Raw genomic sequence first — 26411 nt, 5'->3', positions numbered from 1 at the left:
CTTCCCTCAGGTCTCGGGTGGAGCTCTGGGACCACAGCAGCAACAGGCCATCCCAGTCCCTGGGCTCAGCAGCGCCCTCATTCTCACGCCGGCGGCTCTGCCCTGAGGGGAGCAGGAAGGTCACCAACTGCCGCAGGCGGACCTCACGCCCCTCCCACTTATGGAGCCTGACCTCCCCCGGCCCCACCCCTTCCCCTACCCCAGCAGGACGAGAGCTCCTCTTCCCCTGGCTTCTAACGTGAGGCCCGGCCCTGGGCCCCGATTGGGCACTGCCCCAGTCCGGAGCCAATCACAGTGGCCAAGGAGGTGGAAGGCACCGATTGGCCAGGGCCAGGTCATGTGACCATACTCCCCAGGAAACTCAAATATTACCAAGATTCCCTAAGAAACCAATGAACAAAATTATCCAGTAAAGGCAAACCGTACTTTTTAATGAGGCCAAAGTCACAGAAAAAAAAAAAAAAAAAAGCTTCACAATGAAGTGCTCAAGGAAGCTACAAAATAAACTTTCAAAAAAGTTTAGTAGTTTTTTTAATAGGGTGACGGAGAGCTATACCTATCCCATATATGTGAATTTAGGTTTAAACTAGATTTCCCTTGGCTATTTTATAAGACAAAAAAACCCACATCACCCCCTTTTACTCCCCCCCACACCCAAAAAGTGTTTTAATCTATTGAATTTTTGTGTCCTCAGTTGTGTCTGATTCACGGCAACTCACGATCTCTACACAGCCAGGCTCTTCCGTCCATGGAATTCAGGGCAATTTTTTCTGTCACAGTAAATGCCCACCCTGGGTGATCCAAACGGAAGGGCTCAGAGGCTCCTGAGAGACTAACTCCTTTCAGCTGAGCACAGAGCTGGCTCCTCACTGGGATGCCTGTGGCCTGGGGCTCCCAGAGGGGAGAGCAGCACTCGCCCCACCGTGTGGTCACTGCTGGAAGTGCAGGCTGCTCCTCACTCCCCCTTGACAGTGTCCCTGAGGGCAGAACAGTGTGAAGTTAATCAAGGTGGAAACGCAAACTCCAATGCAAGCAAACTTCCCTCAAGGTCTCCAATACCACTCAGGAACAGGGTATTGGAAACTGCAGGGGATGACATGAATGAAGATGGAGACTTGACACCTTACACCGAGTTCACTTCCAGTTATCCCTAGACAAACATTCCATGAAAACTTGTCACAAATCTAGAGGAACAATGAGCCGAAACCGGACACGTGCTTTGAGTCTTCACACACAAAACTAAAAGGCAGTCCACAAAAAAAACCAGGAGAATACAGTGGACTTTGCAAAATCAAAGATATCTACTGTGGGAAAGACCTCAGTACAAAAGCAAAAAACAGGTCACACATCGCGAGACGAATGAGTGGAAACACAAAGCTTATCAAGGATGTGTCTCCAAACAGACAAAGAACACCAACACAACAAGCCTGTGAAAACTAGGGAAAGGTCTGAAGGGACACCAGACTGAGGAAGACACACACAGAGTATCCCGGATGATGTCCAGCACTGAGGGCCTGAAGAATCAACAGTCTAGTTGTACCTCCTCAGGCCTGTGTGACCCTGGGTGAGGCCTCTGTTTCCCGGTGGCTCTGAGAGATGGACAGGGAGGAAGGGGAAGAGAAATCACTTGCATTTCTAATACTCACAGCAAAGTCTTCCAATGAGAAGGGAATTATCACCCCCACTGACAATGCCATTCACTGAAGTGATCCCCACGGGTCCATCTAACCCAGAAGGGAAGGAAGGACCTGTTCTCACAAAACGGCGAGAGATGGAAGAAGGAAGATCAAGCCCACACCAATCCCTGGAAAGAGAAGCTGTGCTCAGGGCTTGAAAGAATTCCTATTTGGAAAATGATATCCCAGCCCCACAAGGCAATCCACAGCTTCGATGCTATTCCTCCCAAAATGCCAATGCATTTTCGCACCCAACCAAGAATTGCAAAAGGGGTACGGAAACAGAAAAGAGCCTAAATTGTCAATACAATCCGACGAAAAAGCCCCGATACGGACATCCAAGGTTGTGTGAAAGGAAATTAGACGACCAAACTAGGATCCTCAGGAGAGTATCGGAGAAGGCAATGGCGACCCACTCCAGTACTCTTGCCTGGAAAATGCCCTGGACGGAGGAGCCTGGTAGGCTGCAGGCCATGGGGTCGCGCAGAGTCAGACACGACTGAAGTGACTTAGCCGCAGCAGCAGCAGCAGGAGCCGGACAGTATGCTATTGGGAATACAACAACACACACAGATCCAGATCGATGGAATAAAGTTGAGGGTCCAGACACAGACCCCAGCATCCATGCTCAACTCATCTCTGACACAGAAGGGGAGAATATCCAAATGGGAACAAGAAAGCCTCTTCAATACATGTCCATGGGAAAACCAGACAGCTACATCTGAAGAACGCTATTGGTTTTGATCTCAGACCACCTCAATATCGGGGAAAACCTCACCCTAAAGGCTGATGTCATGAGATAGCTAGAAAGAAGCGTAGGTCAAAGGCTCCTTAACATCAGAGTCTCCTTGCCATTTGCTGGGCGGAGGTAGAAATGGGTCTCTTCAAGTAAGGGAAAGAGGTACACGAAGTACACCAATGGGTTTCCATCCAATGGAACCTCTTCACAACAGAGAAGCTAAGCAAGCATTCACAAATGCAAAAGAGAGGAAACGGAACACGAGAGACTCCTTGCAAGTGGTGTATCTGAGAAGGGGTTCATATGGAAAGAGACGAAGAATGCACAGCACTCAGATTCCAAGAAACACCACCACCACCCTTGACCCTTCCCCCATGACCAACTCCGACCTAAAGCCTTTCTCTCCCTCTAACCTATCCCTAAAACATAACCCTCATCTAATCATATACACGTGCATTCCTAGCATCCATCCGTCCACACACGAGAGAGAAAGAGGAAGACACAGACTGAATTGAGAAAGGAAAAGAGAGGGACACAGCCAGAGAGAGACACGGAACCAAAGAGAGGAAAGGAGTCGATGGTCCAGACTTTTCATCAATCTGTCTCGAAGGTAGAAGCAATGACAGCGCCCATCCACCCCAGAAGGGGGAAAAGGACGGAAGGTTTGGAGAGGAAAAGACAAGAACGCAGGGAGCCATTAGAAGCTCAGCCACCCGCAGAAGCCGAGCTGGGACACTTGAACAGAATCTCAATGGAAACAGAGGACCAGAAAGTTGGCCACTCTTTTCTATAAGAGAGGGAGACCTTCGAGTCTTCCTTTCGGTCCTCCAACTTGGATGCGGGGTCTCAAAACAGTCAGGAGGGGGAGTGCCTTTTCCTGGGTACCACGGCACATCCAGGCCTCGTTCTGCCCCATTCTGTGCTGTGTCAGCCCAGGAAGGAATCTTTCTTTCTGAAGTCTCAGCGCACACGCTCCACGTGATATCGGCCCCAGGTGGAAAGGCATGGAGCTGCTCGTAGGCCGACAGACCTAGGAAGCAGATGGGAGAATGACCGCCACTCTGCAGATGGAGAGACTGGGGAAACCCTGAGGGGCATATGCTTGTCCAGGGCCACACCACTTATGAGAAGAAGGAGCCTGGTCTGAGAGCAGCGGGGCCCTCGGAGCTCAGGCCCTGGCTGCACCCAGGCCTCCCCAGGGCTGTCGGCTGGGCTGGGTGGGTGTCACTGTGCCTGCACATGGCTTAAGGGTGGTGGTCGAGCAGTCAGAAACCCAGGGATTCGCTTGGGAAGTTTTGGGGAAGGGACCTCAGCACGAACCCCAGGAAATGATGTCACCTGCCGGCAACAGAACCCAACAGAACCCGCAACCCGGGTATCCAGGCCTCGAGAGCGGAGAGGAGCCCCCAGCCAGATCACTTGCTGCCGAGATGTTCTGCTGTTTGCCCCTGCCCAGAGGCCGGGGCCTCAGGAGAGCTCACAGGCAGTGTGCGTGGGCACCCTGTCGACGTTGGCTCAGGGCACCCCCGAGACGCCTCTGGCCCTTTGCCCGGAGAAACAGAAAGGTAACACGGGGAGCCCCAGGCCGGGCCAGGCCACCTCTCCCATGCCACCCGGAAACACCGGGTCCTTTGCCTGTGTGTGTGGATGCGGGTTTCTCGGGGTGTGTCTCCCTCAAGGAAGCCCAGGTGGATGTGGGGTCAGAAGCCTGCGGACAAGTTGTGTCCACACCCCAGGGGAGAGCATGCTGGGCGGGATGGGGAGAGTGCGGGCAGGGCCGGCCGCCCAGGCTGACCTCACACCCTCAGGTGGGTCTCTTTCCTCCCGGGTGGGGATCTGAGCAGACACACGTCTCTGACCCTTCTGGGCAGAGAAGTTCGAGCAGGCCGAAGCAGCGGCTCCACTGGCCAGGCCCAGCTCGGAAAACTCCCAGCATGGCTGGCTGACGGTCACTGTCGTTGCAGAGCTTCCCACGTGATGAGGCCGAGGACGGGGACACCCCATCCAGCTCCCGGAGGGAGGGGTCGGAGCACCACCCCCCCGCCCGTGAGGCCCAGTGCAGGCTCCAGGTGAGCGTGCCCACGGAGGCATCAGCCCCACCGGGGGCGAAGCGGAGGCGGGGAAGGCCTGCTGCCGAGACACCGCCCAGGATACACCCGGCGGCCCAGTCTGAGGCTGCCACGGAGCTCAGCACACCCGGCTCCGACCCAGAGTCCCGAGAACCCCGGCCTCTGAGGCAGCAGGAGGACCTGGAGCCCAGCACGCCAGAGCACAGAGGTGAGGACGCTGGGGCTGGTGTACGGGAGTGTGTGCGGAGGGGGTGCTGAGCTACACAGGGACGAGTCCCCGAAAGCTGCTGCTGGGCCTGCAGCAAGCGCTGGCCTCACACCCCCCGCCCCCCATCTTGCACACTTCAGTCCCAAAAGACATCCGACCCTGGGTATTCTTTGGGAATCTCTTGGAAGCTTTCTGTCCCGGGATACGCACATGCCAAGGCTGGCCTGCGGGCAAACGATGCTTCTCCCACAGCTCTAGCACTGGCCTCCAACTGGAACCAGGCTCCACTTCCCAGACCTGTCCCTACAGAGGTGGTGGCTCCAGGTGCAGGACCCAGGGATCCACCGAGGGCAGATGGAGAACCGAGACTTGCCCTCGCAGAGACACCAGGCCAGCTGGGTACTGGCCAGCACACCGGGCAGATCGGATCTCCGTGCCTGCAGGACCCCCAGCCCCAGGCACTGATGTCCCACCCCCTCAGCCAGAACCTCCACCTCCACGTGCACCTCTACCTGCTCGGCCTTTGGCAGGAGAACCCGAGGCAGAGGAGGAGTCACCGCCTCGGCAGGGAGAGCCTGCCCTGGCTCCCGCGCAACACCCAGACGCCCACGATGACTCACCCACCCCTGCAGGGAGAACGAGCCCCCGCTCTGGACAGAGACCCAGAGCCCTTGCCGGAAACACCACGTCCAGGGGAGCGGTCGGCTCTGCAGCCTCCATCCCTGTCTGCTCACCGTGGACGCCGTCAACTCGGTCTGCCCCCAGGGGACATGGAGTTCCTTTCCCCCGAACTGCTTTGCATTTGGTTTGTTTCCACCTTTCTGGTGATGTTTTCTTTTTTGCGTGGTTTCCTGTATTTTTGTTGGTTAAGTTGGGATTAGTAAACTTTTTCATCATTGTTGCAATTTGGGAACACTGTTGTGTAACTCTGGTGATACTGTGTTACCATCACCACTTTGTAGTTTCAGACCCGTTCCATCTTTATGCCCCACCCCCCAACAAAGCCTGGATTCAAGGCAAGCACGCCCTGTTCATCCCTCCACCCGATCCTGAACACAGTTTCATCTTTTCCTTCTGCATTCCTTCCTATATTCTTGGTGTCCCCAATCAATGACTCTCAGTGAAATGACTGAAGGAGTTTTTTTCGGACGCTCCACCTACTGTAAGACTCCACTGGAGAGTTCTCATGTTTATGTCCTTTGAACTAGCCTTTGATAGCCGAAAGGACGTTGTACGTCCTTTCAAGATACCATGTGCCAAACGAAGCCCTTTTGGCAAATGCCATCATTATCTCCAGGCAGGCATTGCTGTTTGAAGGGTGCCATCTCAGCCAGAAGGCAGAGGCTGAGCTCCTCTTGTTGCACCAGCTCCCAAAAGAAGCCAAGAAAGGGAGCTGGAACAACAAACCACCCCAACGCCCAGGAAAGCGTTCTTCATGACAGAAGGCTAGAAAATGACCCAACATCCTTGTGGCCCAGAACCCCTCTAGAAATTCACTGTTCCATAAAAAAGAGAAACAGATGGGAAGTTCCAAGGAGAGGCAATGCCCATGGCCAGTGTATTTTAGAGACGGCCTGACCGCTCCGGGGAAGACACGCACTGACAGAACCCCTTGGGAAACAGCCGTGATAGTCCTCACTGTCGTAAGGGATTCCTCTGGGGACAACCTGCCCTGGGCACCACACGAGGGAGCAGACCGGCTTCTCTTCCTCTGCCCCCACACCATTCACTCATGAAGGCAGCTCAGGTGTTCTCATGCCCTGCCTGCCTGCCTGCCTGCCTGGCTCATCCGTGAGCTGTGACCACCTCCAGGACAGGACTCCACCTTCTGCTCTCTGTGTACCGTGAATCTGCACACAGTGGGCTTTCAGAACCTTAGGAGACTTGAGCCATTCCCACTCGAGCCAGAACCCTCCCCAGGAAGGAAAACAGCTGTGGAGTCCTTTTGGCCCCAGCACTGGTTCCGAAACCCTGGCGGCTCCTAGAGCCTCTACGGTGTGAAGAGGGAGGTCCCTTTTGACAGAGCTTTCCGGCCGTCAGATCTAAGCTGCTGTTTCACTGTCAGCTGTGTCTCTTCCGTTGCAGTGTTGCAGGTGGGCCACGCTGCTCCAAAGGAGCTCACAAGCTGAGTTTCAAGGGAGGTATTGAGAGGACAGGGATGGCTACAACGTGCTGCAAACTGAGTGAGGGTCCCCACAATCCTCAGCAAAGGTGTGTGGTGTGCAAGTGGGGAGTAGAGGGCCCCCAAGTTCCAAAGGAAGGGAGGTACTCGGGAGCTAAAGCCCTTGGCTGCTGTGGTAGCAGCTGCAGATGGCAGCTCGTCCACAGTGCACTTCGAATGAGGTCATATGAGCGGGACTCTGGAAATGGCTCCGAAATCCAGAGAAAGGGGTCAGGGTATGTGGGAATCCGGCGGGGGTGGGGGGTGGATGAAGGAAGGTGTCCTTCCTCTCTCCAGTGCAATTTGGTTTGGTGAGTCTCAAAGCTACCAGATGGCACTTCCCAAGTCAGGCCCCCGCAGGAATCAGGGTGGGCTGCATGCCTCGGCCCCTGCCACAGGGACAAGCCACACCAGTGGCCTCCCTGAGCTCCAATGGCCGGATCTGGGGGTTCTGTCTGGGTGCACACCTGCTTGTTCTGGCCAAGTTCCCCGCTTCTCTGAGCACCAGCTTCAACCTCTCGAATGAGGACATCGATTGCTACCTTGGCACGTTACTCTCTTCATCCTGTGAAGACTCATTAGGCTTATCCTACAATTACTAGCTGGCCCGAGGAGATATCTCCTGAATCCAGATTAAGCTGGAGTCTCCCAGGCTCATCTGGCATGTCTTCCCTGAAGTCTGCCAAAACCCACACCCTTGCGTTTCCAGGGACTCCCCTTAGCCAGCTGGGCAGAAAACCCAGCATGTTTCAAACAAGCTGACAGACAAGCGGGAGAGGACTCACGGGCAGACGGCTTCCCTCAGGTCTCGGGTGGAGCTCTGGGACCACAGCAGCAACAGGCCATCCCAGTCCCTGGGCTCAGCAGCGCCCTCATTCTCACGCCGGCGGCTCTGCCCTGAGGGGAGCAGGAAGGTCACCAACTGCCGCAGGCGGACCTCACGCCCCTCCCACTTATGGAGCCTGACCTCCCCCGGCCCCACCCCTTCCCCTACCCCAGCAGGACGAGAGCTCCTCTTCCCCTGGCTTCTAACGTGAGGCCCGGCCCTGGGCCCCGATTGGGCACTGCCCCAGTCCGGAGCCAATCACAGTGGCCAAGGAGGTGGAAGGCACCGATTGGCCAGGGCCAGGTCATGTGACCATACTCCCCAGGAAACTCAAATATTACCAAGATTCCCTAAGAAACCAATGAACAAAATTATCCAGTAAAGGCAAACCGTACTTTTTAATGAGGCCAAAGTCACAGAAAAAAAAAAAAAAAAGCTTCACAATGAAGTGCTCAAGGAAGCTACAAAATAAACTTTCAAAAAAGTTTAGTAGTTTTTTTAATAGGGTGACGGAGAGCTATACCTATCCCATATATGTGAATTTAGGTTTAAACTAGATTTCCCTTGGCTATTTTATAAGACAAAAAAACCCACATCACCCCCTTTTACTCCCCCCCACACCCAAAAAGTGTTTTAATCTATTGAATTTTTGTGTCCTCAGTTGTGTCTGATTCACGGCAACTCACGATCTCTACACAGCCAGGCTCTTCCGTCCATGGAATTCAGGGCAATTTTTTCTGTCACAGTAAATGCCCACCCTGGGTGATCCAAACGGAAGGGCTCAGAGGCTCCTGAGAGACTAACTCCTTTCAGCTGAGCACAGAGCTGGCTCCTCACTGGGATGCCTGTGGCCTGGGGCTCCCAGAGGGGAGAGCAGCACTCGCCCCACCGTGTGGTCACTGCTGGAAGTGCAGGCTGCTCCTCACTCCCCCTTGACAGTGTCCCTGAGGGCAGAACAGTGTGAAGTTAATCAAGGTGGAAACGCAAACTCCAATGCAAGCAAACTTCCCTCAAGGTCTCCAATACCACTCAGGAACAGGGTATTGGAAACTGCAGGGGATGACATGAATGAAGATGGAGACTTGACACCTTACACCGAGTTCACTTCCAGTTATCCCTAGACAAACACTCCATGAAAACTTGTCACAAATCTAGAGGAACAATGAGCCGAAACCGGACACGTGCTTTGAGTCTTCACACACAAAACTAAAAGGCAGTCCACAAAAAAAACCAGGAGAATACAGTGGACTTTGCAAAATCAAAGATATCTACTGTGGGAAAGACCTCAGTACAAAAGCAAAAGACAGGTCATACATCGCGAGACGAATGAGTGGAAACACAAAGCTTATCAAGGATGTGTCTCCAAACAGACAAAGAACACCAACACAACAAGCCTGTGAAAACTAGGGAAAGGTCTGAAGGGACACCAGACTGAGGAAGACACACACAGAGTATCCCGGATGATGTCCAGCACTGAGGGCCTGAAGAATCAACAGTCTAGTTGTACCTCCTCAGGCCTGTGTGACCCTGGGTGAGGCCTCTGTTTCCCGGTGGCTCTGAGAGATGGACAGGGAGGAAGGGGAAGAGAAATCACTTGCATTTCTAATACTCACAGCAAAGTCTTCCAATGAGAAGGGAATTATCACCCCCACTGACAATGCCATTCACTGAAGTGATCCCCACGGGTCCATCTAACCCAGAAGGGAAGGAAGGACCTGTTCTCACAAAACGGCGAGAGATGGAAGAAGGAAGATCAAGCCCACACCAATCCCTGGAAAGAGAAGCTGTGCTCAGGGCTTGAAAGAATTCCTATTTGGAAAATGATATCCCAGCCCCACAAGGCAATCCACAGCTTCGATGCTATTCCTCCCAAAATGCCAATGCATTTTCGCACCCAACCAAGAATTGCAAAAGGGGTACGGAAACAGAAAAGAGCCTAAATTGTCAATACAATCCGACGAAAAAGCCCCGATACGGACATCCAAGGTTGTGTGAAAGGAAATTAGACGACCAAACTAGGATCCTCAGGAGAGTATCGGAGAAGGCAATGGCGACCCACTCCAGTACTCTTGCCTGGAAAATGCCCTGGACGGAGGAGCCTGGTAGGCTGCAGGCCATGGGGTCGCGCAGAGTCAGACACGACTGAAGTGACTTAGCCGCAGCAGCAGCAGCAGGAGCCGGACAGTATGCTATTGGGAATACAACAACACACACAGATCCAGATCGATGGAATAAAGTTGAGGGTCCAGACACAGACCCCAGCATCCATGCTCAACTCATCTCTGACACAGAAGGGGAGAATATCCAAATGGGAACAAGAAAGCCTCTTCAATACATGTCCATGGGAAAACCAGACAGCTACATCTGAAGAACGCTATTGGTTTTGATCTCAGACCACCTCAATATCGGGGAAAACCTCGCCCTAAAGGCTGATGTCATGAGATAGCTAGAAAGAAGCGTAGGTCAAAGGCTCCTTAACATCAGAGTCTCCTTGCCATTTGCTGGGCGGAGGTAGAAATGGGTCTCTTCAAGTAAGGGAAAGAGGTACACGAAGTACACCAATGGGTTTCCATCCAATGGAACCTCTTCACAACAGAGAAGCTAAGCAAGCATTCACAAATGCAAAAGAGAGGAAACGGAACACGAGAGACTCCTTGCAAGTGGTGTATCTGAGAAGGGGTTCATATGGAAAGAGACGAAGAATGCACAGCACTCAGATTCCAAGAAACACCACCACCACCCTTGACCCTTCCCCCATGACCAACTCCGACCTAAAGCCTTTCTCTCCCTCTAACCTATCCCTAAAACATAACCCTCATCTAATCATATACATGTGCATTCCTAGCATCCATCCGTCCACACACGAGAGAGAAAGAGGAAGACACAGACTGAATTGAGAAAGGAAAAGAGAGGGACACAGCCAGAGAGAGACACGGAACCAAAGAGAGGAAAGGAGTCGATGGTCCAGACTTTTCATCAATCTGTCTCGAAGGTAGAAGCAATGACAGCGCCCATCCACCCCAGAAGGGGGAAAAGGACGGAAGGTTTGGAGAGGAAAAGACAAGAACGCAGGGAGCCATTAGAAGCTCAGCCACCCGCAGAAGCCGAGCTGGGACACTTGAACAGAATCTCAATGGAAACAGAGGACCAGAAAGTTGGCCACTCTTTTCTATAAGAGAGGGAGACCTTCGAGTCTTCCTTTCGGTCCTCCAACTTGGATGCGGGGTCTCAAAACAGTCAGGAGGGGGAGTGCCTTTTCCTGGGTACCACGGCACATCCAGGCCTCGTTCTGCCCCATTCTGTGCTGTGTCAGCCCAGGAAGGAATCTTTCTTTCTGAAGTCTCAGCGCACACGCTCCACGTGATATCGGCCCCAGGTGGAAAGGCATGGAGCTGCTCGTAGGCCGACAGACCTAGGAAGCAGATGGGAGAATGACCGCCACTCTGCAGATGGAGAGACTGGGGAAACCCTGAGGGGCATATGCTTGTCCAGGGCCACACCACTTATGAGAAGAAGGAGCCTGGTCTGAGAGCAGCGGGGCCCTCGGAGCTCAGGCCCTGGCTGCACCCAGGCCTCCCCAGGGCTGTCGGCTGGGCTGGGTGGGTGTCACTGTGCCTGCACATGGCTTAAGGGTGGTGGTCGAGCAGTCAGAAACCCAGGGATTCCCTTGGGAAGTTTTGGGGAAGGGACCTCAGCACGAACCCCAGGAAATGATGTCACCTGCCGGCAACAGAACCCAACAGAACCCGCAACCCGGGTATCCAGGCCTCGAGAGCGGAGAGGAGCCCCCAGCCAGATCACTTGCTGCCGAGATGTTCTGCTGTTTGCCCCTGCCCAGAGGCCGGGGCCTCAGGAGAGCTCACAGGCAGTGTGCGTGGGCACCCTGTCGACGTTGGCTCAGGGCACCCCCGAGACGCCTCTGGCCCTTTGCCCGGAGAAACAGAAAGGTAACACGGGGAGCCCCAGGCCGGGCCAGGCCACCTCTCCCATGCCACCCGGAAACACCGGGTCCTTTGCCTGTGTGTGTGGATGCGGGTTTCTCGGGGTGTGTCTCCCTCAAGGAAGCCCAGGTGGATGTGGGGTCAGAAGCCTGCGGACAAGTTGTGTCCACACCCCAGGGGAGAGCATGCTGGGCGGGATGGGGAGAGTGCGGGCAGGGCCGGCCGCCCAGGCTGACCTCACACCCTCAGGTGGGTCTCTTTCCTCCCGGGTGGGGATCTGAGCAGACACACGTCTCTGACCCTTCTGGGCAGAGAAGTTCGAGCAGGCCGAAGCAGCGGCTCCACTGGCCAGGCCCAGCTCGGAAAACTCCCAGCATGGCTGGCTGACGGTCACTGTCGTTGCAGAGCTTCCCACGTGATGAGGCCGAGGACGGGGACACCCCATCCAGCTCCCGGAGGGAGGGGTCGGAGCACCACCCCCCCGCCCGTGAGGCCCAGTGCAGGCTCCAGGTGAGCGTGCCCACGGAGGCATCAGCCCCACCGGGGGCGAAGCGGAGGCGGGGAAGGCCTGCTGCCGAGACACCGCCCAGGATACACCCGGCGGCCCAGTCTGAGGCTGCCACGGAGCTCAGCACACCCGGCTCTGACCCAGAGTCCCGAGAACCCCGGCCTCTGAGGCAGCAGGAGGACCTGGAGCCCAGCACGCCAGAGCACAGAGGTGAGGACGCTGGGGCTGGTGTACGGGAGTGTGTGCGGAGGGGGTGCTGAGCTACACAGGGACGAGTCCCCGAAAGCTGCTGCTGGGCCTGCAGCAAGCGCTGGCCTCACACCCCCCGCCCCCCATCTTGCACACTTCAGTCCCAAAAGACATCCGACCCTGGGTATTCTTTGGGAATCTCTTGGAAGCTTTCTGTCCCGGGATACGCACATGCCAAGGCTGGCCTGCGGGCAAACGATGCTTCTCCCACAGCTCTAGCACTGGCCTCCAACTGGAACCAGGCTCCACTTCCCAGACCTGTCCCTACAGAGGTGGTGGCTCCAGGTGCAGGACCCAGGGATCCACCGAGGGCAGATGGAGAACCGAGACTTGCCCTCGCAGAGACACCAGGCCAGCTGGGTACTGGCCAGCACACCGGGCAGATCGGATCTCCGTGCCTGCAGGACCCCCAGCCCCAGGCACTGATGTCCCACCCCCTCAGCCAGAACCTCCACCTCCACGTGCACCTCTACCTGCTCGGCCTTTGGCAGGAGAACCCGAGGCAGAGGAGGAGTCACCGCCTCGGCAGGGAGAGCCTGCCCTGGCTCCCGCGCAACACCCAGACGCCCACGATGACTCACCCACCCCTGCAGGGAGAACGAGCCCCCGCTCTGGACAGAGACCCAGAGCCCTTGCCGGAAACACCACGTCCAGGGGAGCGGTCGGCTCTGCAGCCTCCATCCCTGTCTGCTCACCGTGGACGCCGTCAACTCGGTCTGCCCCCAGGGGACATGGAGTTCCTTTCCCCCGAACTGCTTTGCATTTGGTTTGTTTCCACCTTTCTGGTGATGTTTTCTTTTTTGCGTGGTTTCCTGTATTTTTGTTGGTTAAGTTGGGATTAGTAAACTTTTTCATCATTGTTGCAATTTGGGAACACTGTTGTGTAACTCTGGTGATACTGTGTTACCATCACCACTTTGTAGTTTCAGACCCGTTCCATCTTTATGCCCCACCCCCCAACAAAGCCTGGATTCAAGGCAAGCACGCCCTGTTCATCCCTCCACCCGATCCTGAACACAGTTTCATCTTTTCCTTCTGCATTCCTTCCTATATTCTTGGTGTCCCCAATCAATGACTCTCAGTGAAATGACTGAAGGAGTTTTTTTCGGACGCTCCACCTACTGTAAGACTCCACTGGAGAGTTCTCATGTTTATGTCCTTTGAACTAGCCTTTGATAGCTGAAAGGACGTTGTACGTCCTTTCAAGATACCATGTGCCAAACGAAGCCCTTTTGGCAAATGCCATCATTATCTCCAGGCAGGCATTGCTGTTTGAAGGGTGCCATCTCAGCCAGAAGGCAGAGGCTGAGCTCCTCTTGTTGCACCAGCTCCCAAAAGAAGCCAAGAAAGGGAGCTGGAACAACAAACCACCCCAACGCCCAGGAAAGCGTTCTTCATGACAGAAGGCTAGAAAATGACCCAACATCCTTGTGGCCCAGAACCCCTCTAGAAATTCACTGTTCCATAAAAAAGAGAAACAGATGGGAAGTTCCAAGGAGAGGCAATGCCCATGGCCAGTGTATTTTAGAGACGGCCTGACCGCTCCGGGGAAGACACGCACTGACAGAACCCCTTGGGAAACAGCCGTGATAGTCCTCACTGTCGTAAGGGATTCCTCTGGGGACAACCTGCCCTGGGCACCACACGAGGGAGCAGACCGGCTTCTCTTCCTCTGCCCCCACACCATTCACTCATGAAGGCAGCTCAGGTGTTCTCATGCCCTGCCTGCCTGCCTGCCTGCCTGGCTCATCCGTGAGCTGTGACCACCTCCAGGACAGGACTCCACCTTCTGCTCTCTGTGTACCGTGAATCTGCACACAGTGGGCTTTCAGAACCTTAGGAGACTTGAGCCATTCCCACTCGAGCCAGAACCCTCCCCAGGAAGGAAAACAGCTGTGGAGTCCTTTTGGCCCCAGCACTGGTTCCGAAACCCTGGCGGCTCCTAGAGCCTCTACGGTGTGAAGAGGGAGGTCCCTTTTGACAGAGCTTTCCGGCCGTCAGATCTAAGCTGCTGTTTCACTGTCAGCTGTGTCTCTTCCGTTGCAGTGTTGCAGGTGGGCCACGCTGCTCCAAAGGAGCTCACAAGCTGAGTTTCAAGGGAGGTATTGAGAGGACAGGGATGGCTACAACGTGCTGCAAACTGAGTGAGGGTCCCCACAATCCTCAGCAAAGGTGTGTGGTGTGCAAGTGGGGAGTAGAGGGCCCCCAAGTTCCAAAGGAAGGGAGGTACTCGGGAGCTAAAGCCCTTGGCTGCTGTGGTAGCAGCTGCAGATGGCAGCTCGTCCACAGTGCACTTCGAATGAGGTCATATGAGCGGGACTCTGGAAATGGCTCCGAAATCCAGAGAAAGGGGTCAGGGTATGTGGGAATCCGGCGGGGGTGGGGGGTGGATGAAGGAAGGTGTCCTTCCTCTCTCCAGTGCAATTTGGTTTGGTGAGTCTCAAAGCTACCAGATGGCACTTCCCAAGTCAGGCCCCCGCAGGAATCAGGGTGGGCTGCATGCCTCGGCCCCTGCCACAGGGACAAGCCACACCAGTGGCCTCCCTGAGCTCCAATGGCCGGATCTGGGGGTTCTGTCTGGGTGCACACCTGCTTGTTCTGGCCAAGTTCCCCGCTTCTCTGAGCACCAGCTTCAACCTCTCGAATGAGGACATCGATTGCTACCTTGGCACGTTACTCTCTTCATCCTGTGAAGACTCATTAGGCTTATCCTACAATTACTAGCTGGCCCGAGGAGATATCTCCTGAATCCAGATTAAGCTGGAGTCTCCCAGGCTCATCTGGCATGTCTTCCCTGAAGTCTGCCAAAACCCACACCCTTGCGTTTCCAGGGACTCCCCTTAGCCAGCTGGGCAGAAAACCCAGCATGTTTCAAACAAGCTGACAGACAAGCGGGAGAGGACTCACGGGCAGACGGCTTCCCTCAGGTCTCGGGTGGAGCTCTGGGACCACAGCAGCAACAGGCCATCCCAGTCCCTGGGCTCAGCAGCGCCCTCATTCTCACGCCGGCGGCTCTGCCCTGAGGGGAGCAGGAAGGTCACCAACTGCCGCAGGCGGACCTCACGCCCCTCCCACTTATGGAGCCTGACCTCCCCCGGCCCCACCCCTTCCCCTACCCCAGCAGGACGAGAGCTCCTCTTCCCCTGGCTTCTAACGTGAGGCCCGGCCCTGGGCCCCGATTGGGCACTGCCCCAGTCCGGAGCCAATCACAGTGGCCAAGGAGGTGGAAGGCACCGATTGGCCAGGGCCAGGTCATGTGACCATACTCCCCAGGAAACTCAAATATTACCAAGATTCCCTAAGAAACCAATGAACAAAATTATCCAGTAAAGGCAAACCGTACTTTTTAATGAGGCCAAAGTCACAGAAAAAAAAAAAAAAAAGCTTCACAATGAAGTGCTCAAGGAAGCTACAAAATAAACTTTCAAAAAAGTTTAGTAGTTTTTTTAATAGGGTGACGGAGAGCTATACCTATCCCATATATGTGAATTTAGGTTTAAACTAGATTTCCCTTGGCTATTTTATAAGACAAAAAAACCCACATCACCCCCTTTTACTCCCCCCCACACCCAAAAAGTGTTTTAATCTATTGAATTTTTGTGTCCTCAGTTGTGTCTGATTCACGGCAACTCACGATCTCTACACAGCCAGGCTCTTCCGTCCATGGAATTCAGGGCAATTTTTTCTGTCACAGTAAATGCCCACCCTGGGTGATCCAAACGGAAGGGCTCAGAGGCTCCTGAGAGACTAACTCCTTTCAGCTGAGCACAGAGCTGGCTCCTCACTGGGATGCCTGTGGCCTGGGGCTCCCAGAGGGCAGAGCAGCACTCGCCCCACCGTGTGGTCACTGCTGGAAGTGCAGGCTGCTCCTCACTCCCCCTTGACAGTGTCCCTGAGGGCAGAACAGTGTGAAGTTAATCAAGGTGGAAACGCAAACTCCAATGCAAGCAAACTTCCCTCAAGGTCTCCAATACCACTCAGGAACAGGGTATTGGAAACTGCAGGGGATGACATGAATGAAGATGGAGACTTGACACCTTACACCGAGTTCACTTCCAGTTATCCCTAGACAAACACTCCATGAAAACTTGTCACAAATCTAGAGGAACAATGAGCCGAAACCGGACACGTGCTTTGAGTCTTCACACACAAAACTAAAAGGCAGTCCACAAAAAAAACCAGGAGAATACAGTGGACTTTGCAAAATCAAAGATATCTACTGTGGGAAAGACCTCAGTACAAAAGCAAAAGACAGGTCATACATCGCGAGACGAATGAGTGGAAACACAAAGCTTATCAAGGATGTGTCTCCAAACAGACAAAGAACACCAACACAACAAGCCTGTGAAAACTAGGGAAAGGTCTGAAGGGACACCAGACTGAGGAAGACACACACAGAGTATCCCGGATGATGTCCAGCACTGAGGGCCTGAAGAATCAACAGTCTAGTTGTACCTCCTCAGGCCTGTGTGACCCTGGGTGAGGCCTCTGTTTCCCGGTGGCTCTGAGAGATGGACAGGGAGGAAGGGGAAGAGAAATCACTTGCATTTCTAATACTCACAGCAAAGTCTTCCAATGAGAAGGGAATTATCACCCCCACTGACAATGCCATTCACTGAAGTGATCCCCACGGGTCCATCTAACCCAGAAGGGAAGGAAGGACCTGTTCTCACAAAACGGCGAGAGATGGAAGAAGGAAGATCAAGCCCACACCAATCCCTGGAAAGAGAAGCTGTGCTCAGGGCTTGAAAGAATTCCTATTTGGAAAATGATATCCCAGCCCCACAAGGCAATCCACAGCTTCGATGCTATTCCTCCCAAAATGCCAATGCATTTTCGCACCCAACCAAGAATTGCAAAAGGGGTACGGAAACAGAAAAGAGCCTAAATTGTCAATACAATCCGACGAAAAAGCCCCGATACGGACATCCAAGGTTGTGTGAAAGGAAATTAGACGACCAAACTAGGATCCTCAGGAGAGTATCGGAGAAGGCAATGGCGACCCACTCCAGTACTCTTGCCTGGAAAATGCCCTGGACGGAGGAGCCTGGTAGGCTGCAGGCCATGGGGTCGCGCAGAGTCAGACACGACTGAAGTGACTTAGCCGCAGCAGCAGCAGCAGGAGCCGGACAGTATGCTATTGGGAATACAACAACACACACAGATCCAGATCGATGGAATAAAGTTGAGGGTCCAGACACAGACCCCAGCATCCATGCTCAACTCATCTCTGACACAGAAGGGGAGAATATCCAAATGGGAACAAGAAAGCCTCTTCAATACATGTCCATGGGAAAACCAGACAGCTACATCTGAAGAACGCTATTGGTTTTGATCTCAGACCACCTCAATATCGGGGAAAACCTCGCCCTAAAGGCTGATGTCATGAGATAGCTAGAAAGAAGCGTAGGTCAAAGGCTCCTTAACATCAGAGTCTCCTTGCCATTTGCTGGGCGGAGGTAGAAATGGGTCTCTTCAAGTAAGGGAAAGAGGTACACGAAGTACACCAATGGGTTTCCATCCAATGGAACCTCTTCACAACAGAGAAGCTAAGCAAGCATTCACAAATGCAAAAGAGAGGAAACGGAACACGAGAGACTCCTTGCAAGTGGTGTATCTGAGAAGGGGTTCATATGGAAAGAGACGAAGAATGCACAGCACTCAGATTCCAAGAAACACCACCACCACCCTTGACCCTTCCCCCATGACCAACTCCGACCTAAAGCCTTTCTCTCCCTCTAACCTATCCCTAAAACATAACCCTCATCTAATCATATACATGTGCATTCCTAGCATCCATCCGTCCACACACGAGAGAGAAAGAGGAAGACACAGACTGAATTGAGAAAGGAAAAGAGAGGGACACAGCCAGAGAGAGACACGGAACCAAAGAGAGGAAAGGAGTCGATGGTCCAGACTTTTCATCAATCTGTCTCGAAGGTAGAAGCAATGACAGCGCCCATCCACCCCAGAAGGGGGAAAAGGACGGAAGGTTTGGAGAGGAAAAGACAAGAACGCAGGGAGCCATTAGAAGCTCAGCCACCCGCAGAAGCCGAGCTGGGACACTTGAACAGAATCTCAATGGAAACAGAGGACCAGAAAGTTGGCCACTCTTTTCTATAAGAGAGGGAGACCTTCGAGTCTTCCTTTCGGTCCTCCAACTTGGATGCGGGGTCTCAAAACAGTCAGGAGGGGGAGTGCCTTTTCCTGGGTACCACGGCACATCCAGGCCTCGTTCTGCCCCATTCTGTGCTGTGTCAGCCCAGGAAGGAATCTTTCTTTCTGAAGTCTCAGCGCACACGCTCCACGTGATATCGGCCCCAGGTGGAAAGGCATGGAGCTGCTCGTAGGCCGACAGACCTAGGAAGCAGATGGGAGAATGACCGCCACTCTGCAGATGGAGAGACTGGGGAAACCCTGAGGGGCATATGCTTGTCCAGGGCCACACCACTTATGAGAAGAAGGAGCCTGGTCTGAGAGCAGCGGGGCCCTCGGAGCTCAGGCCCTGGCTGCACCCAGGCCTCCCCAGGGCTGTCGGCTGGGCTGGGTGGGTGTCACTGTGCCTGCACATGGCTTAAGGGTGGTGGTCGAGCAGTCAGAAACCCAGGGATTCCCTTGGGAAGTTTTGGGGAAGGGACCTCAGCACGAACCCCAGGAAATGATGTCACCTGCCGGCAACAGAACCCAACAGAACCCGCAACCCGGGTATCCAGGCCTCGAGAGCGGAGAGGAGCCCCCAGCCAGATCACTTGCTGCCGAGATGTTCTGCTGTTTGCCCCTGCCCAGAGGCCGGGGCCTCAGGAGAGCTCACAGGCAGTGTGCGTGGGCACCCTGTCGACGTTGGCTCAGGGCACCCCCGAGACGCCTCTGGCCCTTTGCCCGGAGAAACAGAAAGGTAACACGGGGAGCCCCAGGCCGGGCCAGGCCACCTCTCCCATGCCACCCGGAAACACCGGGTCCTTTGCCTGTGTGTGTGGATGCGGGTTTCTCGGGGTGTGTCTCCCTCAAGGAAGCCCAGGTGGATGTGGGGTCAGAAGCCTGCGGACAAGTTGTGTCCACACCCCAGGGGAGAGCATGCTGGGCGGGATGGGGAGAGTGCGGGCAGGGCCGGCCGCCCAGGCTGACCTCACACCCTCAGGTGGGTCTCTTTCCTCCCGGGTGGGGATCTGAGCAGACACACGTCTCTGACCCTTCTGGGCAGAGAAGTTCGAGCAGGCCGAAGCAGCGGCTCCACTGGCCAGGCCCAGCTCGGAAAACTCCCAGCATGGCTGGCTGACGGTCACTGTCGTTGCAGAGCTTCCCACGTGATGAGGCCGAGGACGGGGACACCCCATCCAGCTCCCGGAGGGAGGGGTCGGAGCACCACCCCCCCGCCCGTGAGGCCCAGTGCAGGCTCCAGGTGAGCGTGCCCACGGAGGCATCAGCCCCACCGGGGGCGAAGCGGAGGCGGGGAAGGCCTGCTGCCGAGACACCGCCCAGGATACACCCGGCGGCCCAGTCTGAGGCTGCCACGGAGCTCAGCACACCCGGCTCTGACCCAGAGTCCCGAGAACCCCGGCCTCTGAGGCAGCAGGAGGACCTGGAGCCCAGCACGCCAGAGCACAGAGGTGAGGACGCTGGGGCTGGTGTACGGGAGTGTGTGCGGAGGGGGTGCTGAGCTACACAGGGACGAGTCCCCGAAAGCTGCTGCTGGGCCTGCAGCAAGCGCTGGCCTCACACCCCCCGCCCCCCATCTTGCACACTTCAGTCCCAAAAGACATCCGACCCTGGGTATTCTTTGGGAATCTCTTGGAAGCTTTCTGTCCCGGGATACGCACATGCCAAGGCTGGCCTGCGGGCAAACGATGCTTCTCCCACAGCTCTAGCACTGGCCTCCAACTGGAACCAGGCTCCACTTCCCAGACCTGTCCCTACAGAGGTGGTGGCTCCAGGTGCAGGACCCAGGGATCCACCGAGGGCAGATGGAGAACCGAGACTTGCCCTCGCAGAGACACCAGGCCAGCTGGGTACTGGCCAGCACACCGGGCAGATCGGATCTCCGTGCCTGCAGGACCCCCAGCCCCAGGCACTGATGTCCCACCCCCTCAGCCAGAACCTCCACCTCCACGTGCACCTCTACCTGCTCGGCCTTTGGCAGGAGAACCCGAGGCAGAGGAGGAGTCACCGCCTCGGCAGGGAGAGCCTGCCCTGGCTCCCGCGCAACACCCAGACGCCCACGATGACTCACCCACCCCTGCAGGGAGAACGAGCCCCCGCTCTGGACAGAGACCCAGAGCCCTTGCCGGAAACACCACGTCCAGGGGAGCGGTCGGCTCTGCAGCCTCCATCCCTGTCTGCTCACCGTGGACGCCGTCAACTCGGTCTGCCCCCAGGGGACATGGAGTTCCTTTCCCCCGAACTGCTTTGCATTTGGTTTGTTTCCACCTTTCTGGTGATGTTTTCTTTTTTGCGTGGTTTCCTGTATTTTTGTTGGTTAAGTTGGGATTAGTAAACTTTTTCATCATTGTTGCAATTTGGGAACACTGTTGTGTAACTCTGGTGATACTGTGTTACCATCACCACTTTGTAGTTTCAGACCCGTTCCATCTTTATGCCCCACCCCCCAACAAAGCCTGGATTCAAGGCAAGCACGCCCTGTTCATCCCTCCGCCCGATCCTGAACACAGTTTCATCTTTTCCTTCTGCATTCCTTCCTATATTCTTGGTGTCCCCAATCAATGACTCTCAGTGAAATGACTGAAGGAGTTTTTTTCGGACGCTCCACCTACTGTAAGACTCCACTGGAGAGTTCTCATGTTTATGTCCTTTGAACTAGCCTTTGATAGCTGAAAGGACGTTGTACGTCCTTTCAAGATACCATGTGCCAAACGAAGCCCTTTTGGCAAATGCCATCATTATCTCCAGGCAGGCATTGCTGTTTGAAGGGTGCCATCTCAGCCAGAAGGCAGAGGCTGAGCTCCTCTTGTTGCACCAGCTCCCAAAAGAAGCCAAGAAAGGGAGCTGGAACAACAAACCACCCCAACGCCCAGGAAAGCGTTCTTCATGACAGAAGGCTAGAAAATGACCCAACATCCTTGTGGCCCAGAACCCCTCTAGAAATTCACTGTTCCATAAAAAAGAGAAACAGATGGGAAGTTCCAAGGAGAGGCAATGCCCATGGCCAGTGTATTTTAGAGACGGCCTGACCGCTCCGGGGAAGACACGCACTGACAGAACCCCTTGGGAAACAGCCGTGATAGTCCTCACTGTCGTAAGGGATTCCTCTGGGGACAACCTGCCCTGGGCACCACACGAGGGAGCAGACCGGCTTCTCTTCCTCTGCCCCCACACCATTCACTCATGAAGGCAGCTCAGGTGTTCTCATGCCCTGCCTGCCTGCCTGCCTGGCTCATCCGTGAGCTGTGACCACCTCCAGGACAGGACTCCACCTTCTGCTCTCTGTGTACCGTGAATCTGCACACAGTGGGCTTTCAGAACCTTAGGAGACTTGAGCCATTCCCACTCGAGCCAGAACCCTCCCCAGGAAGGAAAACAGCTGTGGAGTCCTTTTGGCCCCAGCACTGGTTCCGAAACCCTGGCGGCTCCTAGAGCCTCTACGGTGTGAAGAGGGAGGTCCCTTTTGACAGAGCTTTCCGGCCGTCAGATCTAAGCTGCTGTTTCACTGTCAGCTGTGTCTCTTCCGTTGCAGTGTTGCAGGTGGGCCACGCTGCTCCAAAGGAGCTCACAAGCTGAGTTTCAAGGGAGGTATTGAGAGGACAGGGATGGCTACAACGTGCTGCAAACTGAGTGAGGGTCCCCACAATCCTCAGCAAAGGTGTGTGGTGTGCAAGTGGGGAGTAGAGGGCCCCCAAGTTCCAAAGGAAGGGAGGTACTCGGGAGCTAAAGCCCTTGGCTGCTGTGGTAGCAGCTGCAGATGGCAGCTCGTCCACAGTGCACTTCGAATGAGGTCATATGAGCGGGACTCTGGAAATGGCTCCGAAATCCAGAGAAAGGGGTCAGGGTATGTGGGAATCCGGCGGGGGTGGGGGGTGGATGAAGGAAGGTGTCCTTCCTCTCTCCAGTGCAATTTGGTTTGGTGAGTCTCAAAGCTACCAGATGGCACTTCCCAAGTCAGGCCCCCGCAGGAATCAGGGTGGGCTGCATGCCTCGGCCCCTGCCACAGGGACAAGCCACACCAGTGGCCTCCCTGAGCTCCAATGGCCGGATCTGGGGGTTCTGTCTGGGTGCACACCTGCTTGTTCTGGCCAAGTTCCCCGCTTCTCTGAGCACCAGCTTCAACCTCTCGAATGAGGACATCGATTGCTACCTTGGCACGTTACTCTCTTCATCCTGTGAAGACTCATTAGGCTTATCCTACAATTACTAGCTGGCCCGAGGAGATATCTCCTGAATCCAGATTAAGCTGGAGTCTCCCAGGCTCATCTGGCATGTCTTCCCTGAAGTCTGCCAAAACCCACACCCTTGCGTTTCCAGGGACTCCCCTTAGCCAGCTGGGCAGAAAACCCAGCATGTTTCAAACAAGCTGACAGACAAGCGGGAGAGGACTCACGGGCAGACGGCTTCCCTCAGGTCTCGGGTGGAGCTCTGGGACCACAGCAGCAACAGGCCATCCCAGTCCCTGGGCTCAGCAGCGCCCTCATTCTCACGCCGGCGGCTCTGCCCTGAGGGGAGCAGGAAGGTCACCAACTGCCGCAGGCGGACCTCACGCCCCTCCCACTTATGGAGCCTGACCTCCCCCGGCCCCACCCCTTCCCCTACCCCAGCAGGACGAGAGCTCCTCTTCCCCTGGCTTCTAACGTGAGGCCCGGCCCTGGGCCCCGATTGGGCACTGCCCCAGTCCGGAGCCAATCACAGTGGCCAAGGAGGTGGAAGGCACCGATTGGCCAGGGCCAGGTCATGTGACCATACTCCCCAGGAAACTCAAATATTACCAAGATTCCCTAAGAAACCAATGAACAAAATTATCCAGTAAAGGCAAACCGTACTTTTTAATGAGGCCAAAGTCACAGAAAAAAAAAAAAAAAAAGCTTCACAATGAAGTGCTCAAGGAAGCTACAAAATAAACTTTCAAAAAAGTTTAGTAGTTTTTTTAATAGGGTGACGGAGAGCTATACCTATCCCATATATGTGAATTTAGGTTTAAACTAGATTTCCCTTGGCTATTTTATAAGACAAAAAAACCCACATCACCCCCTTTTACTCCCCCCCACACCCAAAAAGTGTTTTAATCTATTGAATTTTTGTGTCCTCAGTTGTGTCTGATTCACGGCAACTCACGATCTCTACACAGCCAGGCTCTTCCGTCCATGGAATTCAGGGCAATTTTTTCTGTCACAGTAAATGCCCACCCTGGGTGATCCAAACGGAAGGGCTCAGAGGCTCCTGAGAGACTAACTCCTTTCAGCTGAGCACAGAGCTGGCTCCTCACTGGGATGCCTGTGGCCTGGGGCTCCCAGAGGGGAGAGCAGCACTCGCCCCACCGTGTGGTCACTGCTGGAAGTGCAGGCTGCTCCTCACTCCCCCTTGACAGTGTCCCTGAGGGCAGAACAGTGTGAAGTTAATCAAGGTGGAAACGCAAACTCCAATGCAAGCAAACTTCCCTCAAGGTCTCCAATACCACTCAGGAACAGGGTATTGGAAACTGCAGGGGATGACATGAATGAAGATGGAGACTTGACACCTTACACCGAGTTCACTTCCAGTTATCCCTAGACAAACACTCCATGAAAACTTGTCACAAATCTAGAGGAACAATGAGCCGAAACCGGACACGTGCTTTGAGTCTTCACACACAAAACTAAAAGGCAGTCCACAAAAAAAACCAGGAGAATACAGTGGACTTTGCAAAATCAAAGATATCTACTGTGGGAAAGACCTCAGTACAAAAGCAAAAGACAGGTCATACATCGCGAGACGAATGAGTGGAAACACAAAGCTTATCAAGGATGTGTCTCCAAACAGACAAAGAACACCAACACAACAAGCCTGTGAAAACTAGGGAAAGGTCTGAAGGGACACCAGACTGAGGAAGACACACACAGAGTATCCCGGATGATGTCCAGCACTGAGGGCCTGAAGAATCAACAGTCTAGTTGTACCTCCTCAGGCCTGTGTGACCCTGGGTGAGGCCTCTGTTTCCCGGTGGCTCTGAGAGATGGACAGGGAGGAAGGGGAAGAGAAATCACTTGCATTTCTAATACTCACAGCAAAGTCTTCCAATGAGAAGGGAATTATCACCCCCACTGACAATGCCATTCACTGAAGTGATCCCCACGGGTCCATCTAACCCAGAAGGGAAGGAAGGACCTGTTCTCACAAAACGGCGAGAGATGGAAGAAGGAAGATCAAGCCCACACCAATCCCTGGAAAGAGAAGCTGTGCTCAGGGCTTGAAAGAATTCCTATTTGGAAAATGATATCCCAGCCCCACAAGGCAATCCACAGCTTCGATGCTATTCCTCCCAAAATGCCAATGCATTTTCGCACCCAACCAAGAATTGCAAAAGGGGTACGGAAACAGAAAAGAGCCTAAATTGTCAATACAATCCGACGAAAAAGCCCCGATACGGACATCCAAGGTTGTGTGAAAGGAAATTAGACGACCAAACTAGGATCCTCAGGAGAGTATCGGAGAAGGCAATGGCGACCCACTCCAGTACTCTTGCCTGGAAAATGCCCTGGACGGAGGAGCCTGGTAGGCTGCAGGCCATGGGGTCGCGCAGAGTCAGACACGACTGAAGTGACTTAGCCGCAGCAGCAGCAGCAGGAGCCGGACAGTATGCTATTGGGAATACAACAACACACACAGATCCAGATCGATGGAATAAAGTTGAGGGTCCAGACACAGACCCCAGCATCCATGCTCAACTCATCTCTGACACAGAAGGGGAGAATATCCAAATGGGAACAAGAAAGCCTCTTCAATACATGTCCATGGGAAAACCAGACAGCTACATCTGAAGAACGCTATTGGTTTTGATCTCAGACCACCTCAATATCGGGGAAAACCTCGCCCTAAAGGCTGATGTCATGAGATAGCTAGAAAGAAGCGTAGGTCAAAGGCTCCTTAACATCAGAGTCTCCTTGCCATTTGCTGGGCGGAGGTAGAAATGGGTCTCTTCAAGTAAGGGAAAGAGGTACACGAAGTACACCAATGGGTTTCCATCCAATGGAACCTCTTCACAACAGAGAAGCTAAGCAAGCATTCACAAATGCAAAAGAGAGGAAACGGAACACGAGAGACTCCTTGCAAGTGGTGTATCTGAGAAGGGGTTCATATGGAAAGAGACGAAGAATGCACAGCACTCAGATTCCAAGAAACACCACCACCACCCTTGACCCTTCCCCCATGACCAACTCCGACCTAAAGCCTTTCTCTCCCTCTAACCTATCCCTAAAACATAACCCTCATCTAATCATATACATGTGCATTCCTAGCATCCATCCGTCCACACACGAGAGAGAAAGAGGAAGACACAGACTGAATTGAGAAAGGAAAAGAGAGGGACACAGCCAGAGAGAGACACGGAACCAAAGAGAGGAAAGGAGTCGATGGTCCAGACTTTTCATCAATCTGTCTCGAAGGTAGAAGCAATGACAGCGCCCATCCACCCCAGAAGGGGGAAAAGGACGGAAGGTTTGGAGAGGAAAAGACAAGAACGCAGGGAGCCATTAGAAGCTCAGCCACCCGCAGAAGCCAAGCTGGGACACTTGAACAGAATCTCAATGGAAACAGAGGACCAGAAAGTTGGCCACTCTTTTCTATAAGAGAGGGAGACCTTCGAGTCTTCCTTTCGGTCCTCCAACTTGGATGCGGGGTCTCAAAACAGTCAGGAGGGGGAGTGCCTTTTCCTGGGTACCACGGCACATCCAGGCCTCGTTCTGCCCCATTCTGTGCTGTGTCAGCCCAGGAAGGAATCTTTCTTTCTGAAGTCTCAGCGCACACGCTCCACGTGATATCGGCCCCAGGTGGAAAGGCATGGAGCTGCTCGTAGGCCGACAGACCTAGGAAGCAGATGGGAGAATGACCGCCACT

The 26411-nt window shown here is 54.3% G+C and overlaps 4 protein-coding genes across 4 annotated transcripts; 3 read left to right on the top strand and 1 right to left on the bottom strand.

Moving 5' to 3' along the window:
• The first annotated feature begins 1611 nt into the window (after positions 1–1611).
• LOC145517165 (uncharacterized) lies at positions 1612–5597 on the top strand. Its single transcript, XM_081519428.1, has 3 exons — positions 1612–3980; positions 4380–4692; positions 4945–5597. The coding sequence occupies exons 1-3, from the start codon at positions 3744–3746 to the stop codon at positions 5571–5573; spliced, it is 1179 nt and encodes a 392-aa protein (XP_081375554.1). The 5' UTR covers positions 1612–3743; the 3' UTR covers positions 5574–5597.
• Positions 5523–23138, bottom strand: LOC145517348 (uncharacterized). Its single transcript, XM_081519630.1, has 5 exons — positions 18512–23138; positions 16012–16269; positions 15285–15396; positions 8366–8623; positions 5523–7750 (listed from the first exon to the last, which is right to left on the bottom strand). Exons 1-4 carry the CDS (start codon positions 18711–18713, stop codon positions 8602–8604), a joined length of 594 nt encoding a protein of 197 aa, XP_081375756.1. The 5' UTR covers positions 18714–23138; the 3' UTR covers positions 5523–7750; positions 8366–8601.
• LOC145517233 (uncharacterized) lies at positions 11441–13251 on the top strand. Its single transcript, XM_081519504.1, has 3 exons — positions 11441–11626; positions 12026–12338; positions 12591–13251. Exons 1-3 carry the CDS (start codon positions 11492–11494, stop codon positions 13217–13219), a joined length of 1077 nt encoding a protein of 358 aa, XP_081375630.1. The 5' UTR covers positions 11441–11491; the 3' UTR covers positions 13220–13251.
• Positions 18163–23039, top strand: LOC145517149 (uncharacterized). The gene is made up of 3 exons (XM_081519411.1): positions 18163–19272; positions 19672–19984; positions 20237–23039. Exons 1-3 carry the CDS (start codon positions 19036–19038, stop codon positions 20863–20865), a joined length of 1179 nt encoding a protein of 392 aa, XP_081375537.1. The 5' UTR covers positions 18163–19035; the 3' UTR covers positions 20866–23039.
• Positions 23139–26411: the final 3273 nt, after the last annotated feature.

This window comes from Giraffa tippelskirchi, chromosome 8, assembly GCF_054371585.1.
Source record: "Giraffa tippelskirchi isolate mGirTip1 chromosome 8, T2T-mGirTip1v1.2.pri, whole genome shotgun sequence".
NCBI lineage: Eukaryota > Metazoa > Chordata > Mammalia > Artiodactyla > Giraffidae > Giraffa > Giraffa tippelskirchi.
This window is presented reverse-complemented; position numbering and strand designations above follow the sequence as displayed.